Genomic DNA, 25,366 nt, shown 5'->3' on the forward strand with positions numbered 1-25,366 from the left:
GGAGAGCTGGCGAACAATTCTGGGAAGGGTAGGGAGGGAGGCAGGGAGAGGCAGCGTGTGCATGTGTGATGAGCAGTAGCTGTGGACCTTCCAGTTGCTGCTAACTGCCCTGGTGTGTGTGTGCGCGCGTGTGCTCGTGTGTGTATGTGTGTGTGAGCGAGAGAGAGAGGGAGAGAGAGAGGGAGGGAGGGAGGGAGGGAGTGGAGAGGGTGGGGGGAGAGATAAGAGAGAGAAGAGGAAAAGGAGAGAGGAGAAGGAAGGAAGAAGAAGGAAGGAAGGGGACAATACGATCATGCTGTGCTGTATGAGAAGAACAAAACAGGTAGAGCTTAAGATTTTTATATTTCTTTCTGTTAAGAAGCCTCCCAGGCTGCTGGATGTCCGTATGTCCGTGGGGTGCGTGTCTGCCTGAGTGCGTGAGGGGCTGGGGTAGAGGTTGGGGTGAGGGGGGAGGAAATTTCAGCTATTTCAGCTGCTTTCAGCAGATGTCTATTTTGCAATTCTTTAGCATCTTGCGACTGAAGGTTCTTTTCACACCCTGCAACGTGACTGTTTTGCCTTTCCGGGGCTGGTGATGTGGGGAAGGGGGGTGGCCTACATCCACATTTGGGGGAGCTACCAGAATCCCCCCTCTATTCTTTTTTTTTTTTTTTTTTTTTTAATAGGGGCAGTTATATTGCCTAGGGTTTTCTGTCTGTGGTTCTGAGGGTGTGGATGGGGCGGGGGGGGGGAAGTGGAGGGGTGTGTTGCGGCTGGCAGGAAACGTGATGAGCTCTGGCTCTACCTTGGAGATAAAGGAAGCAATTCTTCATCTTATGCCAAAAAGGAACGGATGCCCAGTGAGCCTTGATCCCTGGTCAGAATGCTCTCAATTGCTCCTGCTTCTGATGAATGGGAGATGCTTTATGTGCCCCTGCTGTGAGGTGGCGCGGAGGACAGGTGTATTCATTTTATTTTTGTGTTGCAACAATCTCAGCAAGAATTAACCTAAAGGAATTTTTTTTTAACCTACGCTACAGTGAAAAATCCAATTAAATAATAACAAAAGCATTAGCCTTAGGATGGGGAGAGTCACCCTCTTTGCAATACCCTTCATAGTACAACCAGTTAGACAACTGTGCACCAGCTGGGAAAGACACAGAGGACCACGCCTCTGTTAGCTCCGAACTCGGGTGGGATAAGAGAAGCTCACGGTGTGAACCTGTTGGAAACCCACTCATTTTCTATGCTGGTACCGCCTGGCTTTTGCTGTAAGAGAATTGAGATGATGGAAGGTTTGGGTGGGGGCTCGTTTCAGTGTCAAAATTGTTGTGTCCAAAATGATATTGAAATTAGGAAAAAAAAGCTACTTAGATCATTTCCCCCTCACCCTTCCCCCTTTTATTTTGTGTGAAAGCCCAAACCTGCTCCTGATTAAGAAAGCCTTTTTGGCTGAACCTCTTGGACTTCCTCGGGAGGATGCTGGATTTATGCAGTTGGAACTTTGAGGCAGGAACTGACCCTAGATACCTTTGCAAGGCATTTTAGAAACTTCCAAGAATTACGGATTTGTAGGCAGCGACAAGGAGCTTTGGTCCTTGTTCTGAGCACAAAACTCAACTCAGGCACAGCACCATACTGGTTACTTTCTTTATATATGCATAAATTGCAGTGTCTTTTACAGCACAGCACTGCAGTATTCTGTTCACACGCTGATGTGAGTAACTACGGTTCCTGTGAACAGCACAGTGTTGCAAGAAGATTCAGGTTAAAGTGTGTTTCTGAATGGAGATGTGTGTTAGCAAATGAAGGAGAAATTTGTAGAATAATGGGGAGGGGCAAGTGATTGGGATAGAAAGAGACCCTGCGTCATCCTGGGTTTTTTATGCAGGTTTTTCAATGCTCCGAAATTAATTATATGCTCACCAAAATCTGGGAGGAGGGGGTGAAGGCTGGGGAGGGGGGGACACGTTGCAGTCAGCCAGCAGAGCACGTTCTGATGGCAAATACGGGATGAAAAGAGCAGAGGAGGAGAAGGAAGGCAGACAGGGAGGCAAAGTGACAGAGCAGTGGGCGGAGGTGCACGGCAAATTTTAAAATAAAGTAGGAGCTCTGGGGTTCTTTGGAGTCAGAAGAGAGCTACGGGGGAATAGGGATCATTCTGCCCGTACCATCGCAGGTTGGGCATTGAAGCTCCCGAATGATGTTCCGATGTATCTGTTCTTTACACCCTTCCGGGCTTACTCATGTCTTTTTGTGTTCCGTGGCGCTCAGGAACGCGCGGCATGCAGGTGCCCCGCTGGCACACACCCCCCGTGCCCGTGCCCGTGCCCGCTCCCGCCCGGACGCACGGCGGGCACACACCCCTGTCTGTGCGCGTGCCCGCGGCGCTCGGCCCCGCTCGGCGGGCGCTCCCCTCGCTCCGGGCACACGCGCGGGCTCGCCGTGCGCTCGCTCCGCACGCCCCGTGCCCGAGCCTCCCTCCGCAGCCGCGCCGCCGCGCCGTGAGCAGGGTGGGATCCCAGCGCGGCTGCTGCTCCTCTACCTGAACGCACACCGCTATTGCCAATTGGCAATACCGCTGCTCGCTCGGGAAAGCTGAAGATACACGAGAGAAAGCTCTGACTGCGAGGAGAAAAAGATCTCGGTGTTCAGCATGTGCTCTGTCCCCACCCAGACCTTTCACTGAGAGAAAAAGATGGAATGGGTTTTTCAGCACTGGCAGGAGTTTCCTTCCCAAAATAAAAGCAGCTCTCCTCAAATTATATTTCAGGGGAAGTCCCTGGTGTCCCGCCTTTTTGGCAGCTAAGGAGCAAAATGTTGAAATTACAGGCTTGGGCGTGGAAGAAATCTCTTCACATTTGTGTCTAGGTGTGCCTGTGTGTGTCTGTCCTCCCACCCCTCAGAGGCAAATTTATTCACACGCTCATACCTTGCAGATTATTCTTTCTTGTGGGTGTGATGCCAGTGTGAAGAGTGAAGTATTTGACTGACTGACTGACTGTGCCCGCCCATGAGAGATGTAGATATCTAAGTGTTGTCATTTCTGCCTACAGCTGACTGCACCTCTGAATCTGAGCCCACAAAATTATCAGCTGAGAGGTAGCATAACTGAAAAGCTGGGTTGAGCCTGTGTCTGAAAACCTGAACTGAGCCTTTCCTGCCAGCGAGAGATGCAGTCAGTAACACGCAGGGCTGGGCAGTGAGATAAGTGGCTAGAAATGCAAGTGTTGCATGCACTGCATACTAGAACAGATGGACATTATGGGGGTAGGTGCTCACTATTGGATTGCATGAGTGATTAAACAATAACCTGCAAGCAGGTTTCTCACTTGTGGGTGAGATGAGTCCCATTCATCACCAGCCACAGACGACACTTCCCTCGTGTTCCATCCTCTCCTCCTCACCCCAGCGCTGGAGAGCCAGCGGCTGCAAAGGTTTAAACCTGCCACACCCATCAAATCAAAGGAGGGAGAGGGGAGAAGAGGCAGTCTGCATTTCTTCCCCCTTCCACACGAGCAGCATGAATAAACAGGGCTGTACCTCTAAAGATGCAGTTTAATGCAATTGGAGAAGGGAAAAGCATTAGGGAACAGTTCCAGCAATTACAGCCAGCCGGTGAGGTGGCTTGTCATTCCAGGAACTGCAGAGATGTACAAGAAGGAGGAAATGGAGAAAAAGAGAGAGAGGAAGGTACCTGCAGAGTGAAGGTTTTCTTGCTTCAGGGTATTAAAATGTCTCAGGCTTCATTTAGGGTAATTATACTGCACAATCCAGATGCTTCAATACTTGCAAGGCGTGGTCCTACCTTTAAACACCACTGTGGACAGTGGAAAAGGGGTATTTTAAAGGAAAGGTGTCTATCCACACCCCTTCTCCCACCACTTGCCTTCCACCACTTGTGGTGTAAATCACCACAGATTGCTGACTACAGGGCAGAGGCACTTCATCTGCACCTAGGGAGAGTCTAGCCACTGCCTCTGCCTTTCTGAGAGACACTGAGCAGCTTCTGTGCTTCTTCCAGTAAGCAATTGCTCCATGGAAGTTTAATTACTGTCCTCACTATTTCTTTTCCTGGGGCAATACCCCTAGGATTTCTACTGAGAAGGGTGTCTCCAGAGAAACAGCCCTCCCATCACCCTCTCCTCCACTGCCTTTGCTGACTATTAGAGACATTGATTTCTCCTAGATCATATAATGTACTGTTCTTAATGGCACAGACAAGCCCCCTCCTAGGGAACTAATTGCAGGCAGAGATTCCAGAGGGAGAAGGACAGCGATAGTGCTTAGTGGGAAAGAAATCAGTCTGTGGATCCAAAGTGTCTTTGGCCACTTGCTCCTGAATCGAACGCCCAGCAAAAACCAGTCAGGCAGTACCTGCTGGTATGCAGAGGCATCCTTGCCTAGAGAGCTGCACTGAATCTCCAGTGTGACCATGCCAGTCTGGGAACATGTGTGCAGCCCAAGGAACCAACAAGTACTGTCTGAGGACTTGTCCTGGCCTAATGCTGAGGCTGCCTGAATGATCTCAGAGCTGCTCCTGCCATTGGATAAGGAAATGAGCTGTAGCTCCAGGCTCTGTCCATGCTATGCTGAAAGGGTGGGCATTGCTTGGGGATGGAGATGAGAGGGACTTCTCCTTTGGTCTTGTGGCTTTGACTGACTAGAAGGAGAAAGTGCAAAGAGTTTTCACCTCAAATCGACTCTCCTTGCAGGCCAGCTGTATTGGACCCTGAGATTACCTCAGCTGGTTAGAGCATGTTGCTATTGATACCAAGGTTGGGATCAATACCTGAGTGGGACATTGACTTAAGTGCTTGATGATCCTTGTGGATCCCTTTGAACTCAGAACATTATCTGATTTGGATTTTGTGATGCCATCCCAGGATCCTCTCGCACAGACATTATATTTCCCTCTCCTCATTTCCCAGAGAGTAGGAATTTCTCACTGCTAGGAGCTGCCAAGTTGCAATGCCTTCTGTGCTGGTGGGAAGGAGAATGAGGCCCATTGGCCCTTGAAAGATGAAAGCAGGCTGATAGTCTTGCATGATGCAAATGAAGGATGTGTGTTCCTGCTTGGATTTGCTGTGCCTGTGCTATAAGACATGTGCTCCTCATAGTGACTCGTGTGCTTCATGTGCTGTCCATGGCAGAGGACATGGGGCAGAATTGGGTTCTGCCTAATCTTTACCCAGCAGACAGGTATCTGCTGAAGGATTGGTCTATTACCAGGTAAAACAGCAGCTATAGCCTGAAGGTTGCTTCTGCTTTTGGCTGAGATAATCTGAAGCAAAAGCACCAGAATCACAGAATATTCTTAGTTGGAAGAGACTCACAAAGATCACTGAGTCCAGCTTTTAAATGAAGGGTGCATATGGGATGAAACCCACAGCTGTGGTGTTATTAGCACCATGCTCTATAAGCTGAGACCTCTGCATGGTTGTGGAAGGCTGGTGGTGCCATTTGTGACTGCCATTTGCTCAGTGCATGCACTGCTGGCCCATGTATCCTTCCTTCTGTACAACCCTCCTGTTGTCCTCTTCCTGAACATAAACAACTTGTGATTCCTTTGTTGCTTTGGGCTTCCTCCTTACACTGGGAAGGCTCTTTTTGGATTTGAGAATGAACAAAAGCTCTGATGACAGTGCTCTAAAGACACCTGAGGATGAGAAACCTTTTGATGGCAGCTCTCTGTTTTGATGCCCTTTGGAAGTCACTGTGTGATGCCCCTGTTTGCTGTGAGTCTGACAGGTCTCGGGATAGATTTTGCAGCAGTCCTTACCTGTCTGCATCTAAGTTTTGAAATCCCAGTGTTCAATGTTGTAAAGAAACAACTGTAGCCCAGTAGCTCTACACAGAGGAATATTGGACTGGTAAGAGGAGTTTGGTCATCCAGAAAGGCATAGTGGAGGGTGCAAATGTTTGCTGGTAGAATATCTTGCTGTGAGAGTACCAGAGCAGGTACCCTGATAAAACACCTTTCAACATCTGAAGTCCAAAATCAAAGTCAGGAATCCATGCACACTCATTTAATCTATAATTCCAAGATCCTCCTGAGCACACCAGGAGGTGACATGTAACCTCAGAGCTCTGATGGCCTCAAGTGGAGAAGGTGTTTATATTTCCTTTGGGCTCTTTCTGTCACCTGCTGAGTGCATGTGTAAAACTCGATGGCTTTTCATGGTTGTGAGCACCACAGGGCAGTAGAGAGGAATTGGTTTAGGGAGAGCTGGTTTCCCTTTCTGGCAGTGCTATTAACCTGCTTTCTGACTGGTCTAAGCATACATTCTCTGACTGTTATGGCCAGCTCTGCAAGGTGCTTCTTTAATTGGGAAACTAAACAATTAGAGTGGAAAAAAAAAAAAAAAAAAAAAAAAAAAAGGAAGCCCTGAACTGAGAGATGCTTTAGATCGGCAAATCTCTGCTTTATCCATCCTCAGTCACTCCTGCAGTGCTAGGATGTTTATTAGCCCCTTGAGCTCCTTCAACACAAACCACTGATTTTCTTCTCAGACCAAGGCTTTATTACAATTGACCGGAGCCTGAGAGCAGGGCTAAAAACTTCCTTTTCTCCTTGCTATTCACCAGAGCAGTAGCTCCTCCCCGACCACCACAGTGATCCAGCCCACAATATGTGTATGGGGTGAAGGAATAGTGTAATGAAAATAGTGATTTGTTTTTAATACAGCAAAAGGAATTTGTGCTTTTGGAGTTACACTGCTCCTGCTGTCTCCGCCTGTTACTCATTCTGTCTCCTTTCCCCATCTGTTCTGCTCCTTGCCTTCCCCCTGCTCCCTTGACCATGCAGTATTCCTGCTGACAGCATCAGCCATTACCACCAGGGTCTGGCTCCCTTCACCTTTCCTGGCACTGGTATTTGAAGGGTTCCTTCTTTGTGCTCCAGTTGCTTTTGTATCTGCTCCAGTTCTCCACTTGGGCAGAGTTGCAGCTGACACAAATGAGCATTCTTAGAGACAGCAAGTGGTGCATCTTCACTTCTCACCTTCCTGTTGGCTTAGGTAAAAGGTTCCCCAGACACAGCAGCAGCTGGGAAGGGTGTGGCTGCAACAGGAGCAATGCATGCAGTACAAACTGGTGTCAGCATTCCTGCTTTCCTGATGGTTCATGCTCCTTCCAGGCTTGTCCCTTGGCCTCTAATGCTGCTGTTGGGTGGCAGGCTGTGCTACAGCTGTCTTGTTGGCCCGAGACAGGATGTCCTGAACCTGGCAACCAGGGATGGTTGGCATTTATGTCTCAAAAGGGGAGCCAGGATGTACTTACAGTCTCTTAAATCATGGCAAATAAATGTCAGTCCCGTTCATTACTCATCTTGCAGCTGAAGTTTCTTGAATTAATTCCAGCCATAATCACAGTATATCCCTATTTATAGAAGCTGGGACATCTCACAATATTTAGGCATTCTCTCTGGAGGATACACCTTTCTGTATGAGCTGGTAATTAGTAAAGCTAAAGGACTCCAAAAGAATCTCATTTACTTGGTTTGAATGCCCCTAAAATTCAGGAGTGCAGGGGAGTGTGTTTTGATCTGAACCCCACTCTGAAGCTAGTTTTATTCCACCCTTCCCATAATTGCCTAGAAGTGCTACTGTGTTTTCAGGAACTTTAGGTTATTTATGAATTGGGATGATTGCTAATAACTGGTAATGTACAGAATAATTTACAGTTCCGATTATTCTTATAACTGTTAAGACTTCTCAATTAGCATTCAGGTCATCAGAATATTGAGTGGAGTCTAATCCATTTATTTTATTAACAGCATCCAATGACCTTATAAATCTGCAATGTTAAGTACTCCAGGGTGTGCAGGTTGGGCACCATGGTACTATGCTATGCTCTTTTGCAGAAGAGGCCAGTCATTTATATTAATTCAGATTGAAACCAGCAGGATGTAAACCACAATGGTTTTGGGCTGACCATTGTTCGCCTTCTGTCATTTCACCTTCTGCCTGCCCACAGCTTTAGGAGTAAAGCATTCAGTGGTGGATTTATAAATAATTTAGCAAAAAGTCATCTAGGTTTGGAAGGGTAGGCATAAAGAAACAGGTGTCAGTTGCTGATTTGCTGACAGTAAAATTGCAGCCCTTTGGTTTCATGTAAGAGTGAAATCCAGTGCTGGAAATCACCCGCTGAGCAAATACAAGGAGGGCATCACCTGCTCAGCTGTGCCTGAGAGGAGTGGTGAAGCTGGGAGGCAGTACTGGAATGATAGGGAACTGAGGCAGAGCAGCTTTTAGAAGCTGGACCAAAAGTTTACCCCCTGCAGGGACACTTCATTGTGTTCCTTAGAACTGTGAATTTTCACTTCACCTAGTCTTAATATTTTAATTCTTAGCTTGTTATGTTGGAGAAGTCAGACTGGCAGTTTGCAAAAACCTGGATTGCACAGGCTGAGATGATTCTGTCAGAATGGAGATTTTACCTGATAAAAGATGAAATGCTGTGGTTTTAGCCCTTCCTATTTACATTTCCTGTGGAAAACCCAAAAGAATTTCAAGTCCTACATAGAATTCTGAGGACTGACAACTGCAGCAGAAAATTGATGCTTAATGTTGACTGTTAAAATTGATAGATATGCAACCAGTCCTGCCTAAAGCACAGCACTGGCAAATGGCCTTTCCCTTGTATCCTAAATTCCACTCATAATACCAGCTAGAAGAGATGAAACCCTAAGGAAAGGACAAATGGAGCAAGGAAAGAAAATATCTCCTTCCAAAATAACAGAAGAACTGAAGCCAGCTGAAATCTCCATGAAGTAAACAGAAGTTGGATAAGTTCCAGAGAAAAGTTAGCAAAGTTAAGATGTGAGACAATACTTGAAGCTGACTATTATATGGTAAAACTGGATATGCAGCAAAAAGAACCCTCTATTATGATGCCAGTGTACAAGATTTGGTAGAAGATGAAGAAAAAAAAAAAAGACAAATTAGTGGAAAATGACCCAAATGGCTCACAGGAACTCTTACAGTTAATTCTTACTTACATTCATTGTCTTCTTGCTTTGAGTAGTATGATTCCACAAATCAGAAAGAGATACCATGAGACAATGCCTTATCTTGTAGAATTTAATTACTTTTTAATCAGGGTGTGACTGCCAAGAGGAGTCTGAAATGCCTCACAGTATTTTACCATTGTTCTGAACTGAGAAATAAGGGATTGTTCTAAACTGAAGTACATTCCTATAGATGTCTGTCACAGGCTGTAGAACTTTAGACCTTCCTTCCTTTCTAAGTGTGGAGGTGTCTAAAGCTCTCACACAATTATACTTAAAACTGTAATGTCCCCATAACATTCATAAGCTCTTTACTGGCATGCCTAGATGATCCTTTTATAACCCATAATCAACTCAATACACAGACAAAATAATAATTGAACCATAGCAAGAGAGTAAAATAATATCATCCTGATATCCTCTGTTTATTGTGCTCATGGAGAGGAGAGGAGAGCTGTGATTGAAGCTTTCCAGCCAGCATTGTCAATAAGGCCAAAGCATTTTATGCTAATTTTGCAGATCTTCAGTAATGTGATCAGCTGCAAGTTGATGGCTAGAAGAGGTAACAGGAACCACAAAGGAGGAAGATCAGATCTAGGAAAAGGGCAGAACAAATCAGGATGTACTGATGTAAGATGGCTCTTTCAAGTCATCCTAGCTTATTTACAAAGGTGAGGGAAGCAATCTCTGAACCATAAGCTTTGAATGCTTTGAAGACTCATGAGGCCTGGATTAGGTGTCAGAAGGCTGAAAACAAGGAGAAGATAAGAAATTGCAGACTACCCAGTTTAACTTCATTCCTGGAAAAAAAAAAATTGGTGGAAATAATCAAATAAAGGAGATTATTAGGAACCAGCACAGATCTGTCAAGAACAGATCATGTCAAACTAATTTAGCTTTCTTCTGTAACAAGCCTTGTGGATACAGAGGAAATAGTTGTCATACCTTGTCATTTGTAAGGATTTTGACATTATCTCAAGTCTTTTATCATAAATGAAGCAAAGAAACATGTTCCAAAGGAAGACATTACAGCAGGGATGCAGGACTGGTGTAGATAATTTTACTCAATGAGCAATTCTCACTGATTTCCTGTTGAAACGGAAGACTATTGAGCAGGTTGCCACAAGCTTGTGCTGTGGCCTGCTAGTGCTTCATATTTTCATTAACCAACATTGTACTTTATAGTGTAATTTTAACCTGGGTAACTGTCTAGAGGAAGTGTTTTATAAAATCTGAAGATGGCATAAACCAGCTGTGGTGAGCTGGGGTAAACCGCTGTAATTCAACAAAAGCTTGTCAGACCAGGGACCTGGTTTGAACATCAGAGTGAATATGAAGTGCTCTCCATGGGAATGATTAATAAACTGCAGCCAGTTCTACATGAGAGACCACAGGGTGTCCTACAGGAAGGCAGAGAGGGTCTCTAGAGTACCACAAGTTCAGTGTTAGGCTAGAACATCGTCCTGTTGCCAGGAAGGGGAACACCGTTTTACCAGGCTGTGCAAGTGGGAGCACAGGCTGTCAGACACATCTCATGAGCCTTCGGCTCTGATGTACACATGTAGGACTCAGCTGAAATGTCCTGCCTTAGTTTTGTTCTGCACTCTGAGGAAGTGTGGTCCAATGAGAGGATGTAGACTGGGATAGTGAGAATTGCTTGAGGTAAAAGGAGAAATGACTGAAATAATTAGGGTTGTTTAACCTAAAAGGAATAAGGCCAAGAGTGGTCCAGATGCTAGCCTGGCAAGTGAAAAAAAAAAACGGAAGTAATCTGTTCCCACTGCCCATGATGTATAAAAATAGGAGTAATGGTCTTTAATGGTTAGTCCAAAATGATTGTGATGCACTGTGATATATTGCGTAAACTATGGCGGCTTCAATCACTGAAGGGCTGCAGGAAGTACCTCTGGACCAGAGGATGGACTTAATGACCTCTTCTGCTCCTTAAACACTATTTCATATGATTATTAGCAAATATTCACTGAAGCAGAACCTGGACCCAGTCTATCCTCTTGCAGGACTGTGTTTAACCAGTAGGATATAAAGTGCTATTTACTTTTGTATGCTCTCTGTCTCTGGCCTGATGATTATTTAATTCTTCCATGGAAAAAGCCAAGGAGCTTATGCAGGAAAAGCCAGGAGCAGCTTGCTCTAAGCAGTCTTTTGTAGGAGGGAGACTTGAGGTCTTTTCAGATACAGTAGAGATAGGATCAACATCTTCCATAATTTAGGGAAGCTGTATGTCCACTGAGATACTGAATTAATATTTATTTACTACATGCTTTCAGAGAGGAACTAGAGTTGTTCTTTTAAATACAAGAGTTCAGGGCTTGGATCCAAAGCAGAAGATACCTCCCCTATAACCAGAGCAAGATGCCCAAACCCAGACTGTTTAGATGTCACTCTGTCTTCAGTATTTGTTATAGCCAGGTTCTAAAGGCATTCACTGAGGTGCCCAGTTGTACCCATATTTTCTAGTGGACTTAAGGCTGTGGTTTCAGCAAGACATCTCAACTTCTTCCTAGGCTTAGCTCCAACATCCGTCTCCTGAACACAAACATCTGCTGGAACTCCACACCGAGGTGCCCTGTTCATCATCTTCATGGGAGAATTATTACAAGGGATTTATCAACTGGTGGCTTCTTCTGCCTGCCTGACATGAATTGTCTCAAAGCATTTGTATGGCAGTCACTCAGAAATTCCCAACCAGAGTGCTGTACTCCTGCTAGAAGTCACCTTCAGTGCTTAATCCCCTCTGCTGCCATTAGAGCTATTGTTGCATGGAAATATAGAGGAGCTAAAGCTGATCTGTGGTATCTTCCAGTATCTCATGCTAAATCTGTATAACCCTTAGGAAGATATCCTTTCTTTATTCCCAAGTCTTTTCACAACACAAGAGGGGGAACAAGACACCCTGCGTATAGTCAGGATTACCCAGCTTTGGGGAGATGAGAAAAATTGCAATAGTCAAAGACAATCTTTTCATCTACATCAAACTTTGCTGGGCTTTTCCTGTTTGGACAAGAATTTTCTTGGTAGGGGTCTTCTTCAAATAGACACTGTGGCTTTTTAATTTATTTGTCTGATGAGATTAGAGGAATAAAGCTTTGAAAGTGCAAAGAATTTTGCAACCATTTAATAGGTAACAGTTGCACCTTTGTAATACAAAGGAGGAGAATGTTATGATTTCAAATTATGAAATTTCCTATTTTCTCCCTTTTTAGTTTACATTTAAAAGAAAAGATTAAACACCTTTATTAAGCATATATTTAGTTTTCAAAGTCAAACACTTAGTATACAGAAAATTAATTAAAAGGGTTGCCTATCCATCTTTAATTTGTCTTCTCTCATGAATAGACATAAAAATGTGGTTCTTAATTATAAGATCAAACACTGGTACCTTTTTTTTCAATAGGACCCCTGTCTCTTTCAGTGCACAGAATGGAATACACTTAGGTACTGAATGAGTTTTGCCATAAACAAAGCTGATTTCTATAGGTCTCCTGTTTCATTTACTGCCAGTGATGAAGGTTATATATTGAATTGGGCAGGAGGCTGTTCAAAAACAGAAGAATGGTCTTGTATTTTGGCACTTGAATACTGCCCTGAAGAATCAGGCTTTTTCCTGCCTCTTGTCACAATTTCCTATGATATGAAAAGGCCACGAAAATTAGGTTTTCCATGGATGGCCATTAATTGGTGTGTTCTTGTTTTCTGGATTCTCAGTTTGAGACACCTGGGGTCTGACTTGCAGAAGCACAGAGCTGGTATTCTATGGAGGTTTGCTGTCAACACACACAGAGCTGGGGAATACTAATCTGAGGCATCACCAATTGGGGACCTAAAATTTGTCATTGTTCTGGCCATTTTGACCTTAGCCTCTTTTTGTTTGATTTTAGTGTCTGTAAAATAGAGATAACAACCCCACCTATCTTCCTGGCAGAATATGCATTAAGGCCTGTGAAGCAATGAGATATTATGGCAAAATAGCAACACAGAAAAAGACCATGAAGAAATCAGTATTCTGAATTCAGTGATGGGTTTGAATGGTGTGTGGCAAATAAGGCACTTTGCTGTGCTTGAAATTAGGATAACAGGAAAATACCGAATTGCTCATTCTGTGAGCTCTTTCCTTTGTAGTAGCTGAGGTGAGGGACAATTTCAAGGAAAAAAAGATACAATAAGGACTATTAAAAGGCATCTGAAGGAGGAGGTCAAAGTGAGGTTTCAGAGGTAGTCTCCATTTTATTTTTGCTTCTGCCTTTAACATGTGCCCAGAAAGATGCTTGTCAGATGCTTACCTATTTTTATGTAATAGGTAAGTCCCATTGCTTTTGACTTATGCCTGTGAATGGTAGGTTGCAAAATAATTGGGAAAAAATGGGCCAAAGCTGTTATCACTGAAACTACTACTACACTTTTCATTGATATTTGAGGCAAGATCCTTAAAAAGTCAGTCCTGGAACACTCTTGTTATTACTCCATTTGCATGTGAGGAAGCCGAGGCACAGAAGAAAGTGGAATAATCTACGGCAGTGATTCTGCCTGTTTTCTCTTTATATAACCAATAGCTTTTAAACTAGCATTCACACCCCTTCTGAATGAATTCATCTAGAAAGCACAGAAAAAGGATAGGTTTGTTCCTCTCTTCTTCCGCTCCCTTCTTCTCACCTGGAATAAACTGAGTGATAAAAATAATTTGTTTGCTTTATTTGCCAGTCTGTTTTGTTTGTTTGTTTGTTTGGTTTTTTTTGTTGTGTCTGTGGGTGGAACATGTATCTGCCTATGAGACACTCTGGGAGGGTGTCATAAGGAAGAGCTGACCCTGCAGTAGTGGAAGCAAGCAGGTCCATGCTGCCATAGGTCCTGTATTTTGAGCTTGCGCTGTGCTTATGAAGTTGTGGGTTGTTGCCCTGGAGGATATCCAGGTGGGGAGGTTGTGCTCACAACAGGGTCTGGATCATAAGCTCCACACCAGGATGCACCCAAGAAAGAGATCAGAGCCTTCAACCTGCACTTAACAGGGAGCCTGAGAAGAGGCAACAACCTTGGTGGTACACTATCATACACTTTTATTGATGAGAGCCTTCTCCAAATCTGAATATGGTGTTGCTGTTGTGGAGACCATGAATACTTGTATTGCCTTTCTCAGGTACCTGGTTTGTAAGATGAGACACAATTTTCTGGTCAGGCATAGGTGGAGATTTTTTCCTACCATGCCCATATATGCTAGCTGCTGCTGAGCTGTTGTGTTGCCTCCTAAGCCTCTGTGTCCATGAATTATCTCCAGAAGAAAGTTACTTCTCCAAGGGGTGCACAGAGCACTGGTGCAGAGCTGTCAGTCAAGACAGAGTGATCAGAAGAGATATTTCATGGAGGCAGTGTAGGTGGCCAAAAGAGAAGGTCTTGCTTGCAGGTCTGAAGGCTGCTGTTCCCTACCACTTAAGAACGGGAGAGGCTGTTGGTGTAGGGAAGAAGTAGACCATGTTGCCAAGTGTAAATGTGGTTGTCTCTCTGGGCCAAACCTTACCCATATTTGCTGGGAAGGCAGTGAAAATGTACGCCTTGTGTTAGCTTTTGTGAGATGGTGGGGATTTTATAGTCCCTACTATTCTCAAAGCAGATGGGATTTTAGGCTAACCTTGCTGTAACACTTGTGGAAATGTGCACTGCTACAGCACACAAATGGAGGGGGTGGCAGAAAAGGCATTGGACTACATCAGGAGATAGATTTGTTGGAAGTGTGTGTGATCGTGGAACTTCGCTGGCTTCTTATCCCTCTAGAAGGAGAAGCACTGAGCACAGCAGATAACATGTAACTTGTAAGCACCTGCCCTGGAACTGAAGGGGCCTTACCAAGTAAGGTCAGCCTTCCCATCTCACCAAAGTGCAGTAAGTGGCCCTACTGGCAAGGCTTGCTTGCTTCTCTTCCATGGTTCTGAACTGTCCCTGCAGAGGGCAAAATGTGCTTCTTGTTACTCTGCCTTATTATATTCACCCAGTTCCATCTTTCACATATGATTCATTTTCTCTTAGCTTCATGCAGTATGATATCATCGATGCTGATATCCCCAACCTGTAATTTTTCAACTTCTCTTGGATACTTGCCTCCAAACTCTTGCTGTCAGGTGCAGCAGACATCAGAGGATGCTGAGTACCTCTGAGGGGTACCATAACAAGCAGTTCTGCTTGGAAATCCATTTGTGAAAGCTGAGCAGCACAGAAATGCCTGGGGAAGTTAATCAGAATTGGAGATAGGCACAGTTTTTTTAAAAACCACAAGCTTCAAGTACTGTGGTGTAAACAGAAGGTCATTTTACTGCCAGTGGCAGTGAAATAGTGCTCAGTTATACAGAGCATGGAAAGTGCTAAACAGGATTTCTGCCTTTCCTTTGCTCCACTTCTATCAACGCCCTGTGCTTCTGCCCTGCAGCAGCCCTGCTGTTCCAGCTCTGATGTTCCAGGGTAGCTACAGAGCTGACAAAAACTAGGCAAGGATATAGCTGATCCTTTGAACAAAGTAATTCTCTGTTCAGTAGCTTTTTTGTACATATTAAATGATTAAATCTTTAGGGGGCTTTTCCCTGATGCAGTAATTGTGCATTCATTAAATTGCCAGATAAGATGTACTTTCTATTAATTAATTTTTTGCTAAGAAAAAACCTTCATTTTTCACTGATTCACTGATTTCACCTAATTCAAGGATGGACAACTTGTGGCTTTGGACCCAGAGGCAGATACTGAGTGATTGACATATAACTCCCACAATGGAATTACAGAATCATTTAAGTTGGAAAGGACCTTTAAGATTGTGGAGTCCAACCTTTGTCTGATCAGCACCTTGTCAACTAAACCATGTCACTGAGTGCCACATTCAGTCACTTCTTGATCACCTCCAGGGTTGGTGACTCCACCACGTCTCTGGACAGCTCATTCCAATGCATGGCATCCCTTTCTGTGAAGAAATTCCTCCTCCTGTCAAACCTGAACCTCCCCTGGTGCAGCTTGAGCTTATGAAGATATGTTGTATTCCTGCCAGCACACTACAGATGTTACAAGTGCTTTTTCATCCATATCTCCATGTGGGAGGAAACCCTCGGTGGCTCCTGAGGCCACCAGCTTCCTACCAGCTCTGGGACTCAGCTGGGCACCCTGCCTCATCCCATCCCACATTGGATGCTGGCACCCTGGGGGGCCACTGCTTGTTTCTGCCTTCTGTTTATGGTCTTCTCTTGTGAATGCATTTCAGTACACTTCTAATGACAGGAACACATTTTTCTTTACAGGGATTCTCACCACATTCAGGTGACAGAATGGACAGTGCTCACTTAATGAGCAGTTATTCAATATTTTGAATTCTCAAAAAAGTCAGTGTGTGACCCCACAACTTTGCTTAATAGTATTCAAACCTTGCTCTGAAATCAGAAATACTAATTTTCTCCTGAGCTGTCTTGTAATTCTGAGCACATCCCTGATATCACTTAGTAAATCTTTGCCACACCCATGTGAGATAGCTGAGTATTTTTACTACATTTTTGCAGGTGGATAGCTGAGGCATGAAGAGTTTGGTCAGCAGGATGCCCTAGTTTTATGTCCAGAATTTCAGAAACAGAGGGCCTGACCTTTATTCATAGTTTTTGTTTTCAGTTGCACATATCAGAAAACATCTCCCATTACTGTCAGCTGCAGCTCTGAGTGCTCGGCACTGCTCCAAATCAGACTCAAGGTGTCTGAAGTCAGCTACTCAGAGATGCAAAACTTGTCACTTGGAATGACCCCACGAAAAGCACGGGCCAGGATAACAGAGGAATCAAGAGCAAAGGTAGGGCAGAGTGTAGGACAGCCATCTGTTAGCTGCCCTAACCCTGGGATGCTCTGTTTTGCTTTGCCAAACTTTTCCCTCCTGCGTTTTAACTTTCAACTTCCAACTGCAAAAACTAGGACCAGGATTTCAGTGTAATCCCTTTATACCCCCGAGTTTCCTAAGCTCCAAAGATCCAGATTTCCTACTAAGGCTTTAAGTCTTCTTTAAGCTACTTTGTTTTACTTTTCAATCTCACAGCAGATATTTACAAGCCTTTTTCCAAACAGTGGCAGGGTGGTATTAGGTAATTTACAGAACTGCCCTAACAAATAAGATTTATATAGGCAGGAGCCTAGCAGGATTTTCAGAGAGCCTTGGTGCCTAATTTGCACTGGTTTCAAAAGGATTAAGGCAATGAGGCATTTGTTAAGATCTCACCATTCCTTCCTAAAAACCTGGCCCTTTAATTCTTCTTTGAATCAAATTTATAGGGAACCACTAGAGCTAAAGCATAGGAGTGTATACTAAAATGTTAATTATTTGTGGTAAAGTTCTGTGAGAGTATAATCTGTAAAGCAGGCATCTTGGGGGAATGTGTTATATTTTCTTCAGGCTTCAAAATAATTGCTTCTTCTACCAAAGGAAATACATATAGAAACTTTTTTCTCTGCTTTGCACTGAAATCAAAGTGTTAGTCACCTGAAAGCCCCAGCAGGTGCAATCCTACATGAGTTTCCTCAGATATTCTAAGGATCAGGCAGATTCTGAAAACTTAATGGCTGGTTTAAGAGAGTACAGCAAGTGTTTGTACATTCATAACTCATTCTTTCTGGAAAGGATCAAATGAGTCTTTTAAAATTTAATCTGTTTGAAAGTATTCTCTATTTAGGATTAATTTCTGATTTAATTTCAGTAGGATTTAATGAATTCATTATGCAGACTGACTTCAGGCAGTATATTCATTGCAATTTGCTCACTTACTCCACTATGTTTATACATATGTGTATGTTTAGACATGCAGTTGGTGATAGTTGTACCATATAATTTCCTCCCCTTGACTGGGAAAGAAGGAAAAGAAAGAGTTAGCAAAAAAGAAAAGTAAGAAAAAAAAAAAAAAAGAAAAAAAAAAAGAAAAAAAAGAAAAGAAACCACTACACTCCTGGGCTACAATTTTAGATAGATAATCATTCACTGTGATGGAATTTGCATGATTTTTGCATTGTTTCTATTTTCCTGACAGAGGGACTGGTTAGTATGAAAAGTGTAGTACAAGAAGTGACATGACCTGGCCATGTAATATAGACATTTGCATGCCATAATCTGGCTGTTTAAGCAGATCTATGAGTTGTTTGACTCCAAAGATCTGTCTTATGAACAATTTGGTATTTTTATTGTGAAAGGGTCAATAAATTGATCTGGCAAGAACCAGCCTTATTCTGTGGCTTCCTGAAGAAGCAGAATAATGACTTTCTACCAAAAAATAGCACTATATTTAGGTGGTGTTAGGGGAATATAAGCTGGCTGTTGTAGTATCTGAATTGGTTTTCCTCTGTAAATCAGTGTGCTCCCATTGCCCTTTCAACACACTCCCGTTGTCTTGTCTCCCATTGCTTGTTTCATTGCTTCCTTTCCAGCACCACAAGGGATATCCATCCCAAGGATGTGGAAATAATAATGGTTGCGAGTGTTATAAATCCTTATACATTTGGTTTTTCTTAGTGTGAGCACCTCTTCCTTTATCCGCAAGGAAGAATGATAGGAGCTCTGCTGGAAACTCTTGGACAACCACTGATGAGGGTTTAACATTCTTCTATTTCCTCTTACTTTTCTTGGCTGCTCCAGCTTCTTCACATCCTTAGAAATCTCCTAAATGTGCGGAATGGTATTTGAAGGGAACTGACAGGAAATGGAGCTGTCAGATTCAGGACAGTGTTAGCAATCCCAACCTGTGTGGATTGCTAATTATCTATAGGACACGGCCATTCATAAGTTCCTTTAAGCTTTTTTTCCATTTCTTTTTCCCCAAGTGCTTAGCTATTTTCAGCTCCACCTATTTTAATGGCTGCAGCTTTTCCTTCTGCCTTTGGGAGTCTGATCCACACATTGATTTATTTTGAGCTATATTGCTAATTACTATTTTTGTAAGTATAGTGTTTCATTATTCATTAAAGCTGGAGAGACATTTTAGTAATTTCTAAGTAGAACAAATGTAAATTCAGTAATCAAGTAAGATCTCTGGTTAGGGTTTAAGAGGGCTAGGAGGAGTGATCTGACAAAGGAGCTGGTATGACAACTGAGAGCTATTGACACATGAAGGAGTGTTACTAAGAAAGCAGAAACAAACTAATGTTGGCATGGACAAGATGCAGGGGCTGGCTGAAATGCTGGGAGGAATTCTTTAGTTCACTGAAGGAATAAACTGCCACAGGAACCCAGAGTGTCATTTTCTGGGGCAAATGTCCAAAGACTGGTAAAAACCACACCCTCCTGCAGGGTGGATGAACAAAATCAGTCATGCTGCCCTGTACAGGGAGGGTCTACAGGACCCTGGAGATTTTCAGTTGTTTCCTCTTTAGTGTGTGACAAAGCCACTCAGTGTGAACTGGCTCTTACTGAGAGAAAACACTCCATTTTCTGGTGTTAGATCAATTGTTCAAGCTTCCCAGTGCTTTCTGTCTGGCTTTGCATGGGTTCCTGAGGGAAGAAGGTTCCTATCATAAGTCCTTCCTAGGATAAAAGCCCTCATTCCATATCCCACCTGCATCAGAGCAGAAAGACATGGAAGTAGCTCTGTGCACTCTGCCTGCCCAGCCATCCTAGGAGTCCTTACCAGGATCCCCTTTCCCTCAGCTTCTGTGCCCGGGGGCCTCTGAGTAAAGCCCCCCACAGGCTGAGCTCCAGGGGTTTCTGGATGTAGAGTACAGTTCTGCTACAGATGCACCAGTTGCAGAGTCATCTGAACTGTGTGCCTGGGGAAGAGACATCATGATATTCAGTTCTTTGAGGCTACTGACATGCTTTCTGACTGAAGGATAAAAAAAAAACAAACTAGGAGACCTTACCACCAGATACTAAATACTCATTGAAGCCCTTTTTTAAAAACAACTTTTAAATGGGAAGCCCAGGCAGTGAAAAAAATTGAAATAAATAACAGTTGTCTTGCAGCAGGAAGACTAGAAGATCTGGATGACTATTTAAATGTGCCTGTGATATACTAGCCCTTATAAGTGGTGGATCCAAAGACTTTTTCCAAGTGCTTTTTCCCTAGCACATCTATTCAACATGTTCCCTTTGGCCGGGGGTCTTTATAGCACTAAAATAGCAGGGTCCACAAAGGGGTTTTTGGAGCAGGCACTGCAGGCTTGCCTCCCCCTCCCTCCTTTTCAATAGGGTTGAATACAGTAAAGGAGCAAAGGAGGAAACAAAATGGCTCAAAGCCACATGAGCATTTCCCATAGCTCAGTGCCAGGGTCTAGAAGAAGTGACTAAGCCCTGGGGTTGCTGAGTCTTGTGTTCAGGATCTTCCCAGTCAAAACCATGCCTGTACTCTGGTGACAACCCACCTGAAGAGGGGAGAGAGGAGAGGGGTGTGGCACGACATTATGCCCTTGGGACTGTGTCACTCAGGAGTGACAGCTGCAATCAGAGACCTGCTTGGTCAGTTTTACAGACCTTGGGAAGCACTGGAGTTACACAAACTGGGCATGGTCTCAGGCAGTCAAGCCCAGATGCTTGTGTGAAAGAAGCTGTGTCATACACATCCCCTCTGGAGACCTTTTCAGGTTCTGGCAGATCTGAAAAGCCCCCCTTAAGAATGTTCTCATCCTGCACTGACAGGAGGAAGTAGATAAGAGCATGGCTTAAATATTGTACAATGCTTTACTGAGCTACACATCATCCATTTAAGGTTCTCGCAGCACTAAAAATACTAATTTAATTATGTTCAGAGTCCTTCTGGAACTTAACAATGTCTTCATTTGTAAGTTGTTTGGAGCAGTGGACCACAGAGATCTTGTAAAAAATATCCCTAGCAAAATGTCTCTGGAATCAATGAAATGAAACTCCACTTTCATCATCTGACTTTGCTTTTGGTACTGGACTGGACAATAAGATTACTGTACAACAGTTAATCAGTTAATAAGTTGGAATAGAAGAATAGAAAAAGTAGATCTGGGTCTTCTCACACTTTTCTGCAAGTCGGCAGTATATAAGAGCTCATAGTGGGACCAGTGACCTGTCTCCTCTATTTGGCATCTTAAAAGTAGATCTAACTCTTCCTTTTCTCACCTGCAGTAGTGCCTAAGCAGGGAGGAGATATGGATATCTCTCCTTCTCTGCTTCTACTTTAAACATGTATGAGAAATGAACAGTAAATGTACGCCAAAGATAATTTCACATCAGGTTTTCTGTAAGGTCCCTGGCATCCAAGACCTAGAGTGGCTGTGAAGAATTCAGATACATGAGACAGGTCCATGTCTTACTCACTGCTTGTGGTGAATTCATACACAGGCTGTCACAACAGTCTTACCAGAAACCTTGTGGAAGATCTGTGGGGCAAATATCAACACCAGTGCCACTGAAGTAAAAGTCGGTGGAGACAAAGGCCAGGGCAAGGCAGGGGATGCATAAGGGCAATCTCTGAGTCAAGTTCCAATGGGCATGAAGATCCACAACACCAGTCAATAAACTGAGCTTCCGTGAAGATCAGCTCCAGACTCAACACCCTCATTCTCTGCCTTCCAACAGTTAGGCTGATATCCTGTCCTAGTGAAACTGAGGCTGGTGTTAACAGGGTCAGGAAATCCCATGGAGGAAGAAGTAGAGCCAGTAGGGCTACTCCTGGCTGGTTAAGGAGAGGCCATGCCAGTGAGATCTGTTGAATCCATCACAACCAGTAGCTGACAAAAAGCCAGCTGCCCCAGTGAGGAGGTAGAGTCTATACTGATAGGTAGAAACCTTCACAATGGATTGCTGCACCTTGGGGATACAATGTCAGGATACATGTGGAGCTCAGCTCTGCAGCAGGGTTGTGGGATTGCTCTATTGGAACTAAAGCTGAAGAGGCTGTGGGAGAGGATGTCTTAGGCAGAGATATTTTAAAGCCAGTTTATCAAATTGTGTAGATCTGCAACTCTGGTTTTTTGGGTTTTGCTAAGAGCAACTCTGATTATTCGAAAGGTTGTATGGTGCTCCTCAGGGAATGGGGAAGCTGTTGGCTAAAGGTGATGCTTGGGGCTAGGCTCTCTTTCAAGACTGGAAAAACAAAAGGCAAAGTTCTGACCAACAGGTTAATGGAACAGTTAGAAAAGCAGTACTTACTTTACTGGCCTTGCTAGATCCCAATCAAAAATTCTGTTTTTGCTTTCTTCATCTCACTCTGTAATTTCAGCTTTCATACCTTTGTCCCTCCTGAAGTTTAATTGCTGTGTGTGACTGAAGGCACAGGTGGCAGCCACAGGGTTTCACTCCAGCTATAGCTGCAGTTCAGGAGAAGAAACATCTTTTCTTCTTCATGCAGGTGCTCAGTTTAAAGCAGTGGTGGTGCCACAAAGGGCAAGTCCCACCTGACTAACCTAGTGGTTTTCTGTGATGGAGTGACTACTCCAGTGAGCAGGGGAAGGGCTACAGATGTCACCATTTGGACTTCTGCAAGGCCTTTAACATGGTCCCCAATGACATCCTTCTCTCTAAACTGGAGAGATTGATTTGATGGTGGGTGAGGAATTGGTTGGACAGTTACCTCCAGAGGGTAGCGGTCAACAGCTTGAAGCCCCTGTAGACACTGATGACAAGTGGTGACCTTTAGGGGTCTATATGGGGACCAGTGCTATTTAATGTCTTCCTCAGTGACAGAGACAGTGGGATCAAGTGCACCATCAGCATATTTGCAGACAACACAAAGCTGAGTGCTGTCGACACGCCTGAAGGATGGGATGCCCTGTGTTGCCATGGAGGGAATGAGGTAGCAGCAGGACATAAGCTTCTGCTTCCTCTGGAGGTCATTCTGGAGACCTTGTGTAAGCCTGGACTCTGGGGAATCTCAGCAGCTGTCTGCCCAAGATCTCAGGGGAGCAAGTCTGAGCAGGAAATTAGTCTCTGTGCCCTGTGTGCAGCTAGATCAGAAGTAAATGTGTCCAGCTCTCATAGGGGCTGGCACTCTGAGCCACCGGAGGCTATATAACAATTCCCTAAAAAATTTTGTGGCGTCCAAATCTAAAAAAAGGGGAAAAAAGACACTGGGAGACAAAAGGTAGGGAGGGAGAGACATTGATAAATCTGGGTTTCATTACCCGCTCATGGTCAGCAGATACGGATTCAGAGTCTGAAGGTGCTACTTCAAAATAGTCCACATAGCAGCAACCATCCTTGCCCAAACTGCCCCAAACCCAACCAAACAAACCACATAGTCTGAGCTTAAAAAGGTAAAATATCTCTTTAGTCCAATGACATGCAAGCTTGCATTTCTATCTGAGCACATCTGCATCAAAAATAATCTGTTCTTTGAATGGACTTTTCTAATCAAATCATAGTTCAAGGGAAATTTACTACCTGGTCCTTCTGCTGAATTTCTTCAATCTACTATTTTGGTAGTAGAGTTACACTGTCAGCTTGGATACCTTCCTGCTTCCTTTCTAGGCTTTGATCCCTTGATTTGAATGCCCACTGACTGGTTCCTTCTGGAGTGACACAAGTATTTCCCTCCAAAAAGGAGACTAGACACAACTGACAGTACAGTATGCACCAGGATCTAACCTCAAACAAGAGCACAGATGTTGATTGTGCCGAACACTCAAGACCTTTGACACAGTCCCCACAGACCTTGTGCCCTGGAGTGGCACACCCCAGGGTATACACACACCCTTGGCATGAACTATAAAAGCGTCACCTTTTCAAGTTCCAGCCCAGTCCTGTCTCTGACATTCTGGGTCCTTTAAATTGAAAGATGAGTGAGTGCAGCCTGTGCCCCACAACCACCAAAGTGCTCCATAGAGCCTAGACCAGATCCAAGGCAAATGTTTTCCCCTGTGAGCTTCTCTGCTTCAGAGCCATGAACATCATCCTGAACATCATCCACTTTGTTTCCCCTTCAGGGGCAAGGCTCTGCTTTCTTTCACCCAGCCTGCAAAGGCAACATAAGCAGTGTGAGTGCCTTTTTCCATTTATCTGCTGGAGCTTTTGGAGCTTCAGGGTGGTAGAGGACACTGTGGTTGACCACCAGCTTAAGAGAAATAGGGTGACAAACAGAAGGGAGAGTCATGAAACAGGTGAGGAGAGTATGGACTTATTGAGAAGGCTCACTAGAAATATCTGAATAGGTCTAGCTTTGGTTGTCTTCTACCTCTCTTTGCAGTCACTGTACATGAGTGAATAACATCCATCCATCTGGCCTACTTGTCATCTTATTTTAATATAGGCACCATAAAATAGAGGGGAATTTTCCTACATATGGGATGATCTTGTAGAGGAAAGGGTGGAAACTCCATTGTTAGAGGATTTGAAACTGGAGAGCTGAAACCTTGCCATTTATACCCTGGGGAACAATCCTGCATAGGCCTTCCGAGGGATGAATTAACCTTTTCTTTCTAGAGGGTGTTTTACCCACCATCACCATAGTCATCCTGGGAGAATAAAGGAACTCTGTTTGTTTCCTCGCCTTGAAGACAGGTTGTGCTGACAGGTCCCATCTTCTAGCCAGGTGTCTTCACACCCTTTAACTGGGTTTAAAAAAGCTGTTCTGTGTGCTAAATTGCTTCCTCACTTCCCAAAGCGTGAAAGCCTTTTCTTCCTTTCACGTGTCCACGCTGTGCTCCTTCTGGGGAGACAGCTGGTCGGTTTTTTAATACATTCTGCTCCTTAAATGCTGTCTCTGAGACAAATCAGGTCATGGGGAGCCAGGCCCATGAAAAACACTGACGTGACTCATCCTGGGAAATCACTGGGAGTTGGATGCCTAAATTTCTTTGTGAGTCTAGGCCCAAGTGGCCTTGAGTAACATCAGTAAGAACATACATTGTGTTCTAGTCAAGAACAGAGCATGGGCTGAGATGCATCTTAACCCCACAAATAGCTCAGGTGCTTGGGTGATTCAGCACTAGTTCACCTAAATAACTGAAAGAAAGGTTTCCACATGTACTTTAGCACAGGTGTCATGAGAAAAGAATGACTTTGGGCCCTTACTCCTTTGCATTAAGAACACAATTGTTTGTTTTGTTTTGGTTTGGTTTTTTTTTTCCAAATAATAATCAGATACTGTATTTCCCGTGGGTAAAATGGGTAAAGTGTGCTATTGATAAGTTTCAATGGTCCTAGGGATGTCCAGGCTCTGGCCAGTATTGATGCCTTGACTGGTGAAAGGTGTGAAAGTCCTAAATCTGGGCTCCCAGCACACCGTTTTCAAAATACTGGGAGATGGCCACATGTATCAAAGGGCTCTGGGATTTGGTGTCATGTTGAAGAGGATCTCCTAACTAAGGAAAGAAAGAAGCAGCATACCAGGCTGAACATGTAGCATAGCTACAGCATAAAGCAACCTGATGCTAGGATGCAGGTTAAGGAGATTGATACATGCTATA

The 25,366-nt window shown here is 44.0% G+C and overlaps 1 protein-coding gene across 1 annotated transcript in view; it reads left to right on the forward strand.

Annotated features, from left to right (window-relative positions):
- The first annotated feature begins 203 nt into the window (after nt 1–203).
- The window catches only part of GAP43 (growth associated protein 43), a 57,251-nt gene continuing 32,088 nt past the window's right edge, over nt 204–25,366 (forward strand). Inside the window, exon 1 of the mRNA XM_059494005.1 lies at nt 204–322. Within this exon, the coding sequence (XP_059349988.1) occupies nt 293–322 (30 nt within the window). The 5' untranslated portion in view covers nt 204–292. The remainder of the gene's footprint in view (nt 323–25,366) is intronic.

This window comes from Ammospiza nelsoni, chromosome 2 (assembly GCF_027579445.1).
Source record: "Ammospiza nelsoni isolate bAmmNel1 chromosome 2, bAmmNel1.pri, whole genome shotgun sequence".
In the NCBI taxonomy this organism is placed as follows: domain Eukaryota; kingdom Metazoa; phylum Chordata; class Aves; order Passeriformes; family Passerellidae; genus Ammospiza; species Ammospiza nelsoni.